The following is a 19,028-nucleotide window of genomic DNA, read 5'->3' on the forward strand; positions in this document are numbered from 1 at the left end:
CCTCCAGCAATGTAATATAGAGTAGGCACAAGAGGTTAACGGTCACCCAGAACTCAGCTTTCAGCAACAAAGGGGAACATCACCCTGTGTGGGAAAGTTCAGTTTAGTTCAGTTTATCGGCATGTGTACCGAGGTACAGTGAAAAGCTTTTGTTGCGTGCTAACCAGTCAGCGGAAAGACAATACATGCGTACAGTTGACCCATTTGCAGTGTGCTGATACATGATAAGGGAATGGCATTTAGTGCAAGGTAAAACCAGTCAAGTCCGATCAAAGTTAGTCCGAGAGTTCCCGATGAGGTAGATAGTGACTCAGCACCGCTCTCTGGTTGCGGAAGGATGATTCAGTTGCCTGATAACAGCTGGGAAGAAACTGTCCCTGAATGTGGAGGTGTGTGTTTTCACACTTCTGTACCTCTTGCCCAGTGGGAGAGGGGAGAAGAGGGAGTGGCCGGGGTGCGACTCGTCCTTGATGATGCTGCTGGCCTTGCCGAGGCAGCATGAGGTGTAAATGGAGTCAATGGAAGGGAGGTTGGTGTGTGTGATGGTCTGGGGGCTGCGTCCACAATTCGCTGCAATTTCTGGCGGTCTTGGGTGGAGTTGTTCCTAAACCAAGCTGTGATGCATCCTGATAAAATGCTTTCTACGGCGCATCTGTAGAAGTTGGTGAGAGTTGTTGGGGACATGCCAAACTTAAACCCCTGTCCCACGGTACGAGTTCATTCCAAGAGTTCTCCCGTGTTTGCCCTGATTCAAACTCGGAGATTTACGGTAATGGCCACTCGTCGTCGGTACATCATCATGTTGAAAAATCTTCAAGAGTCTTCCCGTGCTTACCTGCCATTAGCGAGTCTTCCCGAGTACCTGCCGTTAGCGCTAAGAGACGTCCCCGAGCTCCGACGTACCCGCGACGTTCATTCTCCACGAGCTGACCACGAGTTTGATTTTTTTTTTAAACTCGGGAGAGCTCTTGCAATGAACTCGTACCGTGGGACAGGGCTTTTACTAAGCCTCCTTCGGAAGTAGAGTCGTTGCTGTGCTCTGGAAAGCGGGGAGAGCATTCAAACTGAGCTGAAACATGGCATGTCTAGTCCCTGTGCGGAAGAATGGTTTGAGATTTTGTGTAGAAACAAACTGCGGATGCTGGTTTACACCGAAGATGGACACAAAGTGCTGTAGTAACTCAACGGGTCAGGCAGCATCCCTGGAGAACAAGGATAGGTGACTTTTTTGGGTCGGGTTCCTTTTCAGCTTTCATTCCCTGATTTACACTGTTTAGGTACAGATTTGTTGCACTTAGTTGATAAAATCATTAACTCAAGCTGTGAATTTAAAGAATAATGTTAGCGAATTTACACATTGTGTGTGCTCTCAACCCAGCACTAGTCAGACTGAAACTGATGAAACTCACACAGTTCCCATGTAGAAGCAAGGAAATGCAGATGCTGGTTTACAAAAGAAAGGACACAAAGTACCGGAGTAATAGGTCAATAGGTCAGGCGGCATCTCTGGAGAACATGCATGGGTGATGTTCAGATGAAGAAGGGACCTGATCCGAAACGTCACTTGTCCATGTCCTCCAGAGATGCTGCCTGACCCGCGGAGTTACACCAGTGCCTTTTTTCCACACAGTTCCCATATGATTAGTGCAGGAGTCCAGAATCGTAAATCTCAAAGGTGAAATGACCCCACTAAATCAAGTCAAATATCAGATTGCACGGGGTCAAATAGAATAGAGAGGCTGCAGTGCCTGGCTGATTTATACAAGTGTTTATGTTCTGTGTTCCTCCACTCTCACCTCACCTAATACTATCAGTACCTTTCCTTTGACAGCGTATCCACCTTCCATTTTATGTTCTGGCGTTGCCTGTTCTAATAGTTAATAGTGACAGCAACGTCCACATTTCCATAGATCGGGTAGACACACATAGAGTCTCTTGGCCAGAGTCGGGGAGTCGAGAACCAGAAGATGTTGGTTTACGGTGAGGGTGGAAAGATTTAATAGGAACCTGAGGAGTAACCTTTTCACGCAAAGGGGTGGTGGGTGTCTAGAACCAGCTGCTGGAGGAGGCAGTTGAGGCAGGGACCGTCACGATGTTTAAGGAACATTTAGACAGGTACATGGATAGGGCAGGTTTGGAGGGATATGGACCAAAAGGTGGGACGAGTATAGATGGGGCATGTTGGTCGGTGTGGGCAAGTTGGGCCGAAGGGCCTGTTTTAATGCTGTATGACTCTGACTCCATTCTCCTCTCAGATTCTACCATTCACCAAATCACTTTGGGATGACTAACAGAGGACAGTTAACATCTTAACCCATGTGACATAGTCATAGAGTCATAAGGTCACACAGCGTGGAAGCAGGCCCTTTGGCCCATCTTGGCCCAATTCCCTCTAAACCTGTCCTATCCATGTACCCGTCGAATTGTTTCTTAAACGTTCCAAATGGTCCCTGCCTCAACTACCTCCTCCGGCAGCTCGTTCCACACACCCATCAACTTTTGTGTAAAAATGTTACCCCTCAGATTCCTATCAAATCTGTCTCACTTCACCTTAAACCCATGTTCTCTGGTTCTCGAATGGTCTATTCTGGGCAAGAGACTCTGTGCGTCTACCCGATGTATTTTTTCCTCATAATTTTATACATCTCTTTAAGATGCTCTGAAAAAAAAAAAATCATATTTTTTCTCAATTTAATTTGGTGATCCCTCTGAGTTATTCTACTTCTAATGACAAAGAAATTTTAATGACAATAGTTTAGGTAGGGATTAGCAGTGATCAACAAAGGCGGATTATTGACGGCACACTTTATAATTAAGTTCAGGGCAACTACCTCTCAGTGCTGGCAACTCATGGTGATGCAACGGTAGAGTTGCTGCCTCACAGCGCCAGAGACCCAGGTTCAATCCAGACCACGGGTGCTGTCTGTACCGAGTTCTTACGTTCTCCCTGTGACCTGCGTGGGTTTTCTCTGGGTGCTCCGGTTTCCTCCCACACTCCAAAAAAGTCCAGGTTTGTACGTTAATTGGCTTCGGTAAAATTGTAAATTGTCTCTAGTGTGTAGGATAGTATTAGTGTGTGGGGATTGTTGGTCGGCCCGGACTTGGTGGTTCAAAGGGCCCGTTTCCAAAGGACCAAGGGGTTGGACAGGCTAGATGCAGGAAGATTATTCTCAATGTTGGGGAAGTCCAGAACAAGGGGTCACAGTTTAAGGATAAGAGGGAAGTCTTTTAGGACCGAGATGAGAAAATCATTTTTCACACAGAGAGTGGTGAATCTGTGGAATTCTCTGCCACAGAAGGTAGTTGAGGCCAGTTCATTGGCTGGATTTAAGAGGGAGTTAGATGTTGTGGCTAAAGGGATCAGGGGGTATGGAGAGAAGGCAGGGATGGGATATTGATTTGGATGATCAGCCATGATCATATTGAGTGGCTCGAAGGGCTGAATGGCCTACTCCTGCACCTATTTTCTTTGTTTCTATGTTTCCACGCTGCATCTTTAAATTAAACTAAACTCATCAATGCATTTCGTTGTCTCTCTACTGTACACTGACAATGAATATGTTTTATCAAACTAACGTCAAATATTTCTGTTTCTTTCCCTTCGCTGCTCTGTGTTGCGACCGGCATGACCAGGATCACGAGGACAACAAGTCAGCCTCTCTGTTCCCCACACACAACTCATCTACCTCACCTCTGAAGGCTGAAGAAGGGGCCCGACAGGGCGTGGAGTCGGGGCCCGGCACGGTGTTGGGGACGCCGGAGAGACGCAAAGGCAGCCTGGCCGATGTGGTGGACACGCTGAAGCAGAAGAAAATGGAGGAACTCATCAAGAGTGAGCCAGAGGGTAAGCGGAAGGACAGCGCTTTGTGTTGTGTTGTGTTGCTTGTGTATCTTGTGTATCTGGGAATGGAGGCAGGCTGTGAACAAAGGGGCGGCCTTGCCCATTCAAGGAGATGTGGTTTTTGTGGCAACTGCATTGTGCTGTAAGTTAGACAACCGCCGGTCCTTGTCCTGCCACGACTGGAGTCACTTTTGTGCTTTTGGCCACTGTTGCTAAGAGAGAGATTTAGCTCTTCGGGCTAAAGGATTCAAGGGCTACGGGGGAAAAAAGCAGGAACGGGGTACTGATTTTAGATGATCAGCCACAATCAGATTGAATGGCAGTGCTGGCTCGAAGGGCCGAATGGCCCACCTATTGCTGCACCTATTTTTCTATGTTTTTATGTTTGAATGAGTGAGGGGGAACAGGAAAGCAAGAGTTGGATTGCATGCCGGGCAGGGGATTGCATAGTGAAAGCAGATGTTGATGCACAGATTTGTGTAAATGTGGATTTGCGATGATGAAACGCTTTGCAGGTTGTACGATCACCCTGTGTCGGACTGGGGCAAAGGCCTCATTGTTTTTATCACCGGTGGAAACTGGGGGGCGTTCGGTAATTATTGGCTCAAATTAGGTATTTGAACCTGTTAATGTTTCTGGAGTCGACCCGGTTCGTTTTATGACCGCGGAGGGTAATTTTAACTTCACCCATGTGGCAAGGGACTGATGAGGTAGGCCCGAGCCTGGCCTTCCCCCCAATCAATGGGGTGTAATATCAAGCGTGCGTGAATCTGGCCTTTGACCTGACCCCTAATGCAGTTTCCGATTGGAAGGTTAGGTTGGAATGACCTACTTTGTATTGCAGTTCAAAGTGCCCAATGATCAGAGTGTGTGCGGTGTGTCGGGAGATGAGTTGAGGGAAGATGCTGGTGGTAAGATGGCTGGTTGTAGTTCTCCTGATGAGACCAACGGAGGTTTCTGTTTTCTTTCTTTTAAAACACCATCAAATCACAATGGAGTACCTTTCCTCAAGTTATTTAGTTTAGTTTCGAGTTACAGCGTGGAAACAGGCCCTTCGGCCCACCGAGTCTGCCATCCCCTCATGTTAACACTAACCTACAGTACACACACACACTAGGGACAGTTCTTACATTCACACCAAGCCAATTAACCTACAAACCTTTGGAGTGTGGGAGGAAACCAAAGTTCTCGGTGAAAACGGGGAGAACGTACAAACTCCGTACAGATAGCACCCGTAGTCAGGATCGAACTGGGGTTTCTGGCACTGTATGGCAGCAACTCTACCGCTGTGCCACCGTGCCGCAAAATATATGAAAAAGTTGCCCCTCAGATTTCTATTACATGGCGATTGCAGCTTTGCGGAAATCATCAGGTTCTTATATTTAAAGCAAAGGCAGGTTTTCCATTTTCCATTCCTTCCTGTCCCAACGGAGTTGATACACAACGAGTGCCCGTCACATTCAGGCACTGATGCTCTCCCCGTGATGGCGAAGAAGATACCTTTTGACAAGACATTACCACAAGATGTCGACTTCCAGATGATGGACACATTTTCCGAGCTTTCAAGAATGTCGGCTAGTAGGGCTTTATTCCTTGTAGCATTCCTCGGGTGGCGCCGTGGCGCAGCGGTAGAGTTGCTGCCTTACAGCGCCAGACACTCGGGTTTGATCCTGTCTGTACGGATGTTGTACGCTCTCCCCGTGCCTGCGTGGGTTTTCTCCGGGTGCTCCGGTTTCCTCCCACATCCCAACGACGTGCAGGTTTGTTGTTTAAATTGTAAGTTGTCCATAGTGTGTAGGGTAGCGCTAGTGTACCAGGTCGCGGCGGACTCGGTGGGCCAAAGGGTCTGTTTCTGCGCTGACGTCTAAAATCTAAAGTCTAAAGCACCAGAGGATGACGGGGGTGAACCTGTAGAGCTGTGCAAAATAACGAGGGGAACCGACAGGGTAGATGTACAGTCTTTTCCCCAGGGTGGGGGAAATCATGAACCACAAGTTTAAGATGAGAGGGGAAAGACTCGATAAGGAATCTGAGGGGCAACCTTTTCACACGGATGATGGTGGATAAACGGAACGCACACCCAGAGGAAGCAGTTGAGGCAGTTACTATCACAACATTCAAAAGGCATTTAGACAGGTACTTGGATAGGAAAGGTATAAAGGGATATGGGGCAAACGTGGGAGGAATGTTGATGGGATGTAGGATGGCATGGACGTGTTGGGCCGAAGGGCCTGCTTCTATGCCGTACGACTGTGACTCTAATCGTAGAAGCATTCGTAGAAGGTGCTGAGAAGATTCTCTGCTCATTGAACAGGTGCAGGGTCTCTGAATGATCTTTCTTTGGAGCCCCCCCTCTCCCCACTCCCCCCCCCCCCCCCCCTACTACCCCCCCACTACCCCCCCCCCCCCCGCGTCTTCCCTCTGTATGTATTTCTCACATCACGTGTTGTCCAATTTCCTTCAGAAAGCTAGAAATGATATTGTATCCACTGTAGCTCTCTGCTTCCTAGCCAAAGTCATCCCCATGAACATCTCACCTCTCTTGCTTTATTTGCTTAGAGATATATATATTAAACTGTGCTCTAATCTTTTAGTGGAAATATATATCCATAGCCCCGTTTCATTTGGGGCCATCTCCATTGTTTTCTCTTAAAAAGGACTCAACGTGTTGGAGTAACTCAGCAGGTCAGGCAGCATCTCTGTAGGACATGGATAGGTGATGTTTCAGGTCCATTGCGGACATTGGACTTTGTCCATGGCACTGGTGCATTAGATGTTTCGGGTCGAGTTATTCTAGCAGTTGGTGTCTTCTTTGGTATGTTAACATCTGCTGAAGAAGGGTCTCGACCCAAAACCACATGAGGAAGTGCAGTGTAGGTTTACAAGGTTAATTCCCGGGATGGCGGGACTGTCATATGCTGAGAGAATGGGGACAGCGTGGCACTCTGGAGTTTAGAAGGATGAGAGGGAATATTATTGAAACATACTAGATTGTTAAGGGTTTGGATACTCTAGAGACATATCCAAACATGTTCCCGATGTTGGGGGGAGTCCAGAACCAGGGGCCACAGTTTAAGAATAAGGAGTAAGCCATTTAGAACAAAGACAAGGAAACACTTTTTCTCACAGAGAGTGGTGGGTGAGTCTGTGGAATTCTCTGCCTCAGAGGGCGGTGGAGGCCGGTTCTTATGGATACTTTCAAGAGAAAGCTAGATAGGGCTCTTAAAGATTGCGGAGTCAGGGGATATGGGGAGAAGGCAGGAACGGGGTACTGATTGGGGATGATCAGCCATGATCACATTGAATGGCGGTGCTGGCTCGAAGGGCCGAATGGCCTACTCCTGCACCTATTCTCTATTGTCTATTGTCTATAGTCACCCGGAGGGAACCCACGCGGTCACGGGGGAAACGTCAGGATCGAACGCGGGTGACGCAGGAATGGAGGAGATAGGTGGGAGGACAAGGAACTGCAATTGCTTGGAACCAGGCATGGAAAGTAATGTGCCGGAGTAACTCAGCATGTCAAGGCAGCATCTCTGGAGGACCATGATAGGTGACGTTTCGGGTCGAGATCCCTCTTCAGACTCCAATAAAGAGTGGGGAGGTGGTGGTAGATGGGGAGGAAGTTAAATGCAGTATGGAACCACATTAGTTTAGTTTAGTTTAAGAAAGAACTGCAGATGCTGGAAAAATCGAAGGTGAACAAAAATACTGGAGAAACTCAGCGGGTGAGGCAGCATCTATGGAGCGAAGGAATAGTTGACGTTTCGGGTCGAGACCCTTCTTAGTGCAGTTTAGTTGAGAGATACATTGAATGATTGGTGTTTTAAAAGAGCCGCGGTCTTTGCAGTTTATATTGTCAGCAGCTTTGATTGAAGCAGTTGGTTCTAGTCTCACTATTAGACTGAACAACTCTTGTGATAATTTACCACCTCACAATACTGATAAAATCACAACTTAGCTGCATTGTGTCTCGTGCTTTTCAGACCGTCTATTTTGCATTATTTTCTTGCACATGCTGTTGTGTTATTACAGGGTTGGAGATTCAATCCTGCTCTTTTTTGTGTGTTTCCCTCTCACTCCGCAGCTAAATGCCCTTCAGAGCGCATTTGTGTTTTTTGTTTTGTTTTTTTGCGCGGGTTTGCCACAAATGATTACACCAAATAACTGTTAGTGCCTTCAGCATGTCGCTGCACATTGAGAAGAACATTGAGGGCTGTGAACAATATTGTACGTGTAGTGCAGTGACAGGGGTAGGCTCTCGAGACTGCATTAGCCAAAGATGGAGATATATATATATATATATATTAGAGCTGATACAGGTCGGCACATTATCACCGCCTATAAAGGCACTAACTAAAAAGCACCGCACTTCTTGAAAGAGGGCAGACAAAGCTTACAGAGACGTGCAAGCGGAGAATCCTTTATATCCTCGCAGTCATTGTTCTTTTGTTTCCTGAAAGGCCATTAAATCGAATGGCAGGTTGTGATGAAAATTTAATTAAGGCACAGCTAAATCCCAGTGAAGTGGTACATTTTGGCTCTTTTCCTTCATTTGCGTTTTGAGGGAAGAATTAATAAGTTGAAAGCTAATGCATGGGCTAGAAGTAACAGAGGTGCTGTGTGCCATTCGATGGCAAGTACACTGATACTGTTGGGGTGTGCCTGGAATCATAAGTTCATAGGTTATAGGAGCAGAATGAGGCCATTCGGACCATCAACCCCCATTAACCATATAACCATATAACAATTACAGCACGGAAACAGGCCATCTCGGCCCTACAAGTCCGTGCCGAACAACTTTTTTCCCCTTAGTCCCACCTGCCTGCACTCATACCATAACCCTCCATTCCCTTCTCATCCATATGCCTATCCAATTTATTTTTAAATGATACCAATGAACCTGCCTCCACCACTTCCACTGGAAGCTCATTCCACACTGCTACCACTCTCTGAGTAAAGAAGTTCCCCCTCATGTTACCCCTAAACTTCTGTCCCTTAATTCTGAAGTCATGTCCTCTTGTTTGAATCTTCCCTATTCTCAAAGGGAAAAGCTTGTCCACATCAACTCTGTACACATTCTCCTGCCTTCACCCCTGACACCCCTGATTTTTTTTTAGTTTAGGGATACAGCGCGGAAACAGGCCCTTCGTCCCACTGAGTCCCCGCTGATCAATGAACCCCGCACACTAACACTATCGTACACACGCGCTTGGGCCAATTTGCAATGTTACCGAAGCCAATCGGCCTACAAACCTGTACGTCTTTGGAGTGTGGGAGGAAACCGGAGCTCCCGGGGAGAAAACCCAGGCAGGACGCGGGGAGAACGTACAAACTCCGTACAGACAGCACCCGTAGTTAGGATCGTACCCGGGTTCCTGATGCGGTAAAGCAGCAACTCTACCGCTGCGCGCGAGCTTGCAAGCTACTGTAGCTTCTGCCTGATGGGAGCGGGGAGAAGAAGGAATGACCGGGGGTGGGGACCTGTGATTACGTCCGCTACTTTCTCAAGGCAGTGTGAAGTGTAGATGGAGTCAATGGTCCAGTTCTTTATCCTTTTAATAGTCAAAGCAGCCCAGAGTGGACGTGTAAGTGATGAGCAGCCACAAGTAGCAGAATGAGTACCAGTGGGAACCAGTATTCATATTGTGTGTCATCCTCATCCATTTAACATCACAGTGAAAGGAAATTGCACATGAAAGGATATAATTGGTGGCGGAAAATTAAGTCTGTGCATGTTGGCCTTATTCAGACATTCACAATTTTTTTGCAGTGATGTAAATATTCACTTTGCTGAATTTGTGGGGTAATGTTTGTTGTGTATTTTGTTTTACGCCCTCAATGAAAGTGGACTAGAGAAAAAAACACCTTGTGGCCTGGATTTAGACCATAAGATCATAAGACACAGGAGCAGACTTAGGCCATTCGCCCCATTGAGTTAGCTCCACGATTCGATCATGGCTGATCTATTTTTCCCCCTCAACGTTGTCTTCACTCTCCACTATTCGGTGTCCAATTTTCCCGAAGCTAGTCGAAGCTAGTCTTACACTTAGTAGAAGGAGGTCTTCAACATGACACTTTTCAAACTCTCCTAAACTCTTCTAAACTCGCCAATTAGGTCACCGCAGTGGGACAGCCCCTTTACAGCACCAGGCACCCGGGTTCAATCCTGACTACCGGTGCTGTCTGTACAGGGTTCGTCCGTTCTCCTCGTGACGGCGTGGGTTTTCACCGGGTGCTCCGGTTTCCTCCCACACTCCAAAGACGTGCAGATGTGTAGGTCAGTTGGCTTTGGTAAAATTGTAAATTGAACCTAGTGTGTGTAGGATAGTGACAGTGTACGGGGCAATCGCTGGTTGGCGCAGGCTCGGTGGGCCAAAGGACCTGTTTCCGCGCTGTATCCCTAAAGTCTACAGCCTGTGCAGTTAACTTCGACAAAGAATGTTTGGTTTCAAGATGTTTTAAGGTCAGATCACCATGTATCAGAACAGATTTCTATATTGTAAGGTCATGTATATTTTCAATACCCAAAGCTAACTTATGCAAGCGTGGGGAGGGGAGGCGGTATGGGTGATGGACTAAGGTACATTTACAACACACTGCAATATCTTGGGCAGAGCCATTGCTAAACCAAACTGCGATGCGTCGCCCACTGCATCTGTGGAAGTTGGTGAGTCGTGAAGTGATAGAACTTCTCAGTCCCAGGTTTTCTTCAGATCGATCTGCACTGCGCTCATTTCAAGGACCATCTATCCTTCCTTGTGTGTTTTACACAGAGCTGATTCTTGTGTACAATAAGCAGACCTTTGTTGGAAGATAGTACCATTTTACACCCACTTCCTTCAGTCGAGGTACTGAATATATTGGTCTGTTTCATTATTTACTGCCTTTGTCCAAGGCATTACAATGATCCACGTGGGTGAACCTACAAGCCTCTTTGGACTTCCACAGCTTAGAGCGTTTCACCATTTGGACAGCGCTCAGTCATATCCTTTGTAGACACTGTGTGTCGGAGCTCACAGTTAATGGCATTCAGTACCATTTGTTGCTGTCTTTTTGCCGTGTCCTTCGATCGAGTAACGTTCTTCATAGTTCAGTTCTTGCAACTGTATTGTGCACAATTACATCTATCTTTGAGTCATTGACACACTTAGACAATAGACAATAGGTGCAGGAGTAGGCCATTCATTCGGCCCTTCGAGCCAGCACCGCCATTCAATGTGATCATCCCCAATCAGTATTTAAGAAGGAACTGCAGATGCTGGAAAATCGAAGGTAGACAAAAGTGCTGGAGAAACTCAGCGGATGCAGCAGCATCTATGGAACGAAGGAAATAGGCAACGTTTCGGGCCGAAACGTTGCCTATTTCCTTCGCTCCATAGATGCTGCTGCACCAGCTGACTTTCTCCAGCACTTTTGTCTATCCCCAATCAGTACCCCGTTCCTGCCTTCTCCCCATATCCCCTGACTTCGCTATCTTTAAGAGCCCTATTTAGCTCTCTCTTGAAAGTATCCAGAGAATTCAGAGTATCCAGAGGGGGCCTCCACCGCCCTCTGAGGCAGAGAATTCCACACTCACAACTCTCTGTGTGAAAAAGTGTTTCCTCATCTCCGTTCTAAATGGCTTACCGCTTATTCTTAAACTGTGGCCCCAACAAACAATAAACAATAGACATTAGTCAACTCACTTGGGCTTGAGATTTTCTATCCTATCATTTAAGACCATGATAAACCTGCTGCAATGATGATGAAAACTGCCCATTGACTCAAGCTCCCAATGTCTTCATATGGTTCATATTCCACTTTGTGGTAGCTTACAAGACAATGGAACAAGCACTGAATTCTCCAATTTTAAGTGAAAACCTCTGTCCCCCATCTAGCTTTCCTGTGCCGCCAAACCAGTGCACCCCTATGGTTTCTTGCCCCACTCTGACATTCCCAGCCATTCTAAGTTTAGTTTAGTTTTAGAGACACAGTGCGGAAACAGGCCCTTCGGCCCACCGAGTCCGCTTCGGCCAGCGATCCCCGCACACCAACACTCTCCAACACACACTAGGGGGCAATTTTACATTGATACCAAGCCAATTAACCTGCAAACTTGTACGTCTTCGGTGTGTGGAAGGAAACCGAAGGTCTCGGAGAAAACCCACCGGGTCACTGGGAGAACGTACAAACTCCGTACAGAGAGTACCCGTAGTCAGGATCGAATCCGGGCCTCTGGTGCTGTGAGGTAGCATCTCTACTGCTATGCCACCGTGCCACTAACAGGAAATCATTGATTTCCGGATTTCTCCCTTCATAATTGACTGACATATTCCCGCCTAAATGAATAAACCACTAACTGAGGGGACATTTGGAAATCACGTTTAGGGCATTTGCAAAGATATCATCTGAAAATCCTGGTATGGGAGGTGCAGCGGGTAGAGCTGCTGCCTCACTTCGCCAGAGACCCGGGTTTGATCCTGGACTGTATTTTGAAGGAATGGTCTATCTATAGGATTATTGCCGTACACTAACATTATCCTACACATACAATTGTAACTAGTACCAAGCCAATGAACCTGTGAACCTGTATGTCTTTGGAGTGTGGGAGGAAACCAGAGCACCCGGAGAAAACCCACGCGGTCACGGGGAGAACGTACAAACTCCGCACAGACAGCACCCGTAGTCGGGATCGAACCGGGGATTCTGGCGCTGTGGGGCAGCAACTCTACCGCTGTGCCGCCATGCTGCCCAGTTGCTCCAGCACTTCCTCCAGCGTTTTGCTCGCGTATATTAGTGGGAGAAGCTCGAGGCAGTGATCCTGATTGCTGAGCAGACTCTGGTGCCCTTCAGACCGAGGATCACTCAGTGTGGCCAACCTGTCTAAATGCTTGAAGTGTTTACCAGTGGTTCTATCCGCAGCTCGGTAATATCATGTAGGAGAGGCCCGCCATGACTGCGCATACTGAACATATTCAACAAGCCCGCCACTTCATCTCGCGCTCTCTCTGCCTGCCACGCTGGTGGCGAACAACTTCATATCAAGTACCCGCTGGAGTGAAAGAGACTCCGTTTTGGCAGGGGACGGGTCGGTGCGTGGTTTGAGGGACTTCACATTCAGCGTACACGGTGCTAATAACAAGAGCAAGCCGAGCAGACACGCTCCACGCCACTGCACTCTCGCAGAGTTTACTCTGAGTGTTCTTTACCACCTGAGGCCGAGGGACCTGAACCTCGAAAGCTCTTGCTTTTCCTTCCAACCCTCGTTAATCTGAGTACTCAGGGGAAGTCTCGCCAGCCTAACAAGGAGAACAGGCCTTGAGTGGTGCTGCGTAGCAAGTGGACTGCCTCTTAAGGATTCATTTAGTCTTTGGAGATGGCGGGACGGTGGCACAGCGGCAGAGTCGCTGCCTCACAGCGGCAGACACCCGGGTTCGATCCTGACTACGGGTGCTGTCCGTACGGAGTTTGTATGTTCTCCCCGTGACCGCGTGGGTTTTCCCCGCCCAGGCGGTCTGGTTTCCTCCCACACTCCAAAAGACGTGAAGGTTTTTAGTTAGACTCGGTGGGCCTTAGGACCCGGTTTCCACGCTGTATCTCAGCGTAGAGACAGGCCCTTCGACCCACCGAGTCTGTGCCGTTCACCCCGTACACTAGCACTATCCGTCACATACTAGGGACAATTTACACTTTGCAGGAACTCATTAACCTACAAAAATGTACTTCCATGGAGTGTGGGAGGAAGCCGGAGCCCCCAGAAAAACCCCACACAGATCGCAGGGAGAACAGCGCCCGTAGTCAGGATCGAAACCAGGTCTCTGGCGCTGTGAGGCAGCAACTCTACCGCTGCGCCACCGTGCCACCCCTTTTTTCGACTTTTGGATTAAAGCTGACTTAAGATTGAATGGCTTCCAATGTGGAAATGCACCAGACGCTATAATAATGGTTGTGTAAAAGCTAGCTGAGAAAATAATAGCCTGAAATTTTCATTGCACTGTACAACAACAATACTTTGGTTCATCCACAGTGGTGTGACTTTGGTTTGTTCATAAGGGAAGTCAAATAGAGAGCAGCTCCCTCTTTCATGCTGAGTTCCAATGCACTTTCATTTCCAGTTCAGTGCTGTCCTTTGACACAAGTGTAGTTAAAGATTCAGCACGGAAACAGGCCCTTCAGCCCGCCGAGTCTGCGCTGACCACCGATCACCCATTCACAATAGTCCAATGTTATTCCACTCTCTACACATTAGGGGGAATATGCAGAGGGGCCAATTAACCTACAAACCTGCACGTCTTAAACCGGAAAACACCCGAAAAATACGCATACAGTCGCAGGGAGAGAACGTGCAAACTCCACACAGACAGCACCCGAGGTCAGGATCGAACCCGGGTCTCTGGTGCTGTGAGGCAGCGGCTCTACCAGCTGCGCCACTGTGCTGCGCTTCCTATAACGTATTGTTCTTTTCCTACCTTCATTCACCTTTCCTCACCTTAGCTTTATTGTCTGAAGCAGGCGGTTCCCAACTTTTTTCGTCCCGTTTACCCCTGGCAACTTTAATAGCGCATAACAATGTTATTTCACTTATTTATGAGCAACTAATGATGAACAGATACCGGTATACCAGAACCAAACACAGTCAGTCAATGAGATCAAATATGTACAAATCCAGAATCAACAAATGTACCCCCTGGGTGGGCGAAATTTACCCCCTGGTTCAGAACCCTTGCTGTAGAACGAGTGTGAACGGGTGATCGGTGGTCAGGGCGAACTTGGAGGGACGAAGGGCCTCCAAACTAAACTAAGAACTTCATGTCTCTTTTGTACGACGACATCTCTGATTGTTCAGCATTACCTTAGACCAGGCAAATTTACCCCAGGTTGGCAACCCTTGGTCTAAAGCACGTATTGTGATGTATTTTCTGAGCTTGACACTCAGTTTCATTCTGCAATTTCTTTTTTAATAGAAAATGGCTTACGAACAATATCATTCTGTTTGCAGTATTAATTATGGAAAGATTATCACTGGGCTCAACATGTTTTAATTTGGAATGGTGCATAATGCTGACTGTGTACATGAACAATGAAGGTGAAGTCAAACTGTGCACTAGTGGTAGCACACAGGTCATGCTTTTGAACACAATTCCCCTTTTCAATCATCTCTCTGCTTTGTTCAGCTGCTGACATTCTTTGCCTTTGCATGATGAAGGTTGTACATTAAAACCGTGGCCCGCAACATGCACGGATAATCAAGCCTGGTTGTATACAAGAAGATCCTGCATTGTTGCACCTGTACCCTTTCAGTTTTGGCTTAGTTTAGATATATAGAATGGAAATGGGCCCTTCGGCCCACTGAGCCCGCGCCGACCTTCAATCACTTCCTCAGGCCCCCCTCAGCCATGGCTTACCACGGGTGTCTCCAGGGTTGGAGGATGCCTGTGCGTGGCGTTGTTTAACGTGGGGAGACTGGTGCACAGACAGCCACCACATGGTCTTTGACAGATCTGGGTCAGGATCCAGTGGCATGGAGTCCAAGACGACCGGAGACCCTTTTCTGCATTGCTGCAGCCTTCATCCGCCCTCCCGGCCGTTATGACGCTCCACTAAGGTCAGCCATCGTCCTCCGCCTGTTCCACCGTTGAGGTCTTGGTTGGATTGCTCTTTGTCAGAGACCTCCCCCTCGACCTTACCGCCATGGGTGGCCCTACCAGGAGCACAGCTCCAGACGGCATCGCTCTCAGGATCTCAGGACCACAAAAGCTTCTCCACCACGACAAGGTGACAATCCAGGGAGATCCACATTCACACTAGTCTCTGGAATTCTCTGCCACAGAGGGTAGTTGAGGCCAGTTCATTGGCTATATTTAAGAGGGAGTTAGATGTGGCCCTTGTGGCTAAAGGGATCAGGGGGTATGGAGAGAAGGCAGGTACAGGATACTGAGCTGGATGATCAGCCATGATCATATTGAATGGCGGTGCAGGCTCGAAGGGCCGCATGGCCTACTCCTGCACCTATGTTTCTATGTTTCTAGTCCCTATAAAATCCCACTTCCTCATCCACTCCCTGCTCACTCACGCCCATTTAACCTCCAAACCCGCACGTCTTTGTGATATGGGAGGAAACCGGGGCACCCGGAGGAAACCCACGCGGTCACAGGGAGAACGTGCAAACTCCGCGCTGTCAATCCGGGAAAGGGTGCAGAGGTTTACCAGAAGGATGCTTGGATAACAGGAAATTAGCTCCATGGACAGATTTGGACTGTTTTTCTCTGGAACGCGGGAGATTTAGGGGGGAAACTAAATGGAAGTATAGAATAAGAGGCATAGACAGGAATGGACAACCTTTTTCCCCAGGATAGACTTATCCAATACTAGTTTTTTTTTTGTTTGTTTTTTTTTTTGTGTTTATTTTATTAGAAGTTAATACAGCACAAAACAGTACAGTGGAACCTAATTTTAGGTGCCAACTATGTAATACCGTAATCCATTCTATGTACAACCTCTAGTTTTATGTTATGAGAAGGAAGTAAGCAGGACAAGAAAAAGAAAACGATAGAAAGAGGAAAAAGTGGAAAAATAGATGGTAGAGAGTAGAAAAACGTGAAGTGTGTATATAAAAAATAAAAAAGGAAGAGAGAAAGTGGAAAGTAGAAATAGAAGAGAAGGCCCCTTAAAAGAGAATTTTTCAAATCTGTATTCGGAGATGTAGATCTATCCGCGTCATGAACTGAAATCAGCAATCTTTACGGTACCGCTGCATCACATGATTCCAAAAAGTCGATGAAAGGAGACCATCAAATCATAGTTTTAAGGTGTGAGAGCAAAGGTTGAAGGAGATGTGTCGGGTGAGTTTTTTACACAGAAACGTGCTGCCGGAGGTGGTCGAAATGTGTCCGAAAGAACTGCAGATGCTGGTTTAAATCGAAGGTAGACACAAAAGCTGGAGTAACTCAGCGGGTGAGGCAGCATCTCTGGAGAGAAGGAATGGGCGACGTTTCGGGTCGAGACCGAAAGGTCTCGACCCGAAACGTCACCCATTCCTTCTCTCCAGAGATGCTGCCTCACCCGCTGAGTTACTCCAGCTTGATGTGTCCGCTGAGGGTGGTGGTGCAAGCCAATACATAACCTTGGTGACATTACAGATGCTTTTGGACAGGCAATATGATACAAATCTTAAAGAACAGTCCTCCCACAAGCGAGGGTACTGTCCGATTCACCTCTAACCTCGTTGCAAACATTGGACTTTGTCTATGGAACTGATGCGTGGTGAATATTGCAGAGAATGGAGGGATATGGATCATGTGCCCAGGCGGATAAGAGTTGGTCTAAGCTTCATGTTTGGCACAGACATTGTGGGCCGAAGGGCCTGTCCTGCTCTATGTCCATGTTCCATGTCCAGCGAAAGGCTTAATTTTCCCTTTGTTTAAAATAATAACCAGGGGACTGTGCTTTTAAATGGATTACAGGCCCCGCTTTAAGCACCCTAAAGCATTGAAAGAGGCAGAGTGGATGGAATACTGTACTACTAATGCTCAGTATTAAAGTGTCTTAGCTGAGGCCTCCCAAAGACGACCTCCCCCCCCCGCTCAATCAACCACTCCATTGGCATAAGACCCTTAATCTCGGGGGTCTAGGGAGAAACAAACTGGTTTATAGTGGCAGCCCAATTGATATGCTAGGCGTAGCTGGGTCAAGCTCCGAGCTTCTGAATACAAACCGGCTTCTGTCATTTATTTGCCTCTACCTGATGCTCCAAGGATCAGGAGACTTAGTGAATGGAGTTATTGATGGCTACAACAGGCTGCTTGAACTGCTTCAGGACGCAATTTAATTCAGCTCGAAAGGAGGACTAAGCATTAACACATGTAAGTCTGACAATTAACAGAACAGAGGGAAAAAAAAGTAGGTTCAGACTTTGTCGAATTTCAACCAGACTGTTCGGACAGACCCCAACGACTTTAATTTTAATTTTTGCTTGAGTTTTGTGCGTGGCTTCCTTGATTACCCCAGCGCCTTAGCTAGCGGCACTTTCAGTATTTCACTTTCAGTTCAGTTTTAGTTTTAGCGATACTGCACGGAAACTGGCCCTTCGGCCCGCCGTGTCCGCGCCGACCTGCGATCCCCGCACACTAACACTATCCAACACACACAAGGGACGGTTTACGTTGATACCAAGCTAAAATTGACCTACAAACCTGTACGTCTTTGGAATGCGGGAGGAAACCGAAGATCTCGGAGAAAACCCGCGCAGGTCGCGGGGAGAGCGATACAAGTATAGCGCTGTCCGAATGCAGTGCCCATTCAAACATTCACGACTTAGTTGCATTCCACAGCTCATCCTCAGGGTCCCACTCATGGGAACTAACTGCTCGTAACCCCAACGTTTAGGTTCAAATTTAGGCTTATTATTGTCACGTGCAATGACAATAAGCTTCATTTTGCATTTTGTCCAAACAGATCAGATGTATCATAAAATACATTCAAGTCAAACTCCCGTTTCCTCCCACACTCCAAAGACTAACAGGTTTGTAGCATCATTGATAATTGTAAATTGTCCCTAATGTGTAGGGTAGTGCTAGCGGACACTGTGACCGCTGGTCAGCCCAGACTCGGTGGGCCAAAGGGCCTGTTTCCACTCTGTATCTCGAAAGCCTAAAGTCTAAAATGCCAGTGTGGGTCAGACAGCAGCTCTGGAGACGATGGATGGGTGACGTTTCGGGTGGGAACCCTTCTGCAGATGGATCTCACGTACAATAGACTGAGCAAAGGGACGCTACAGAGTTCTCAGCGATGTAGCGCATCTGTTCCCCAGACAAAGTCCAACGTCCTCAGTGGGATAGAGGTGAATCGGACAGTGCCCGAGCTTATGGAAGGACCGTTCAGAAGACGATGGGGAAGAAGCTGTTCCTGAGATACACAATTCTCAAGTCAGAAACGCAGCAGTGATCTGACTTCCTACGGGGCAGAAGATGCACGCAGAGATAGGTTGTCCCACACGAATGGATAGCCTGAAGAAAAATTATTAATCTCATTTTGCCACCCTTAATAATAAAGCTGATATTAACAAATTTTGCCTGAGCCTTTCCCCGACTGATAATGATATTCTTTTAATAGATTTTACTGCAGATGAGGTTTTAAATGCCATTGACTGTTTTAAAAAGGATACTGCGTCTGTCCGGGATGGCAAGGGATTGATGGGTTTAACACA

General features: G+C 47.4%; 1 protein-coding gene across 11 annotated transcripts in view; it reads left to right on the plus strand.

Moving 5' to 3' along the window:
* Positions 1–19,028, plus strand: part of sox5 (SRY-box transcription factor 5) — a 398,924-nt gene that overhangs the window by 164,040 nt on the left and 215,856 nt on the right. For all 11 annotated transcript variants that reach the window (XM_055652833.1, XM_055652831.1, XM_055652834.1 and 8 more), the window contains one exon: positions 3,634–3,844. In XM_055652833.1, coding sequence (XP_055508808.1) covers positions 3,634–3,844 — 211 coding nt within the window. The remainder of the gene's footprint in view (positions 1–3,633; positions 3,845–19,028) is intronic.

Source organism: Leucoraja erinacea, chromosome 22 (assembly GCF_028641065.1).
Source record: "Leucoraja erinacea ecotype New England chromosome 22, Leri_hhj_1, whole genome shotgun sequence".
NCBI classification, from domain to species: Eukaryota; Metazoa; Chordata; class Chondrichthyes; order Rajiformes; family Rajidae; genus Leucoraja; species Leucoraja erinaceus.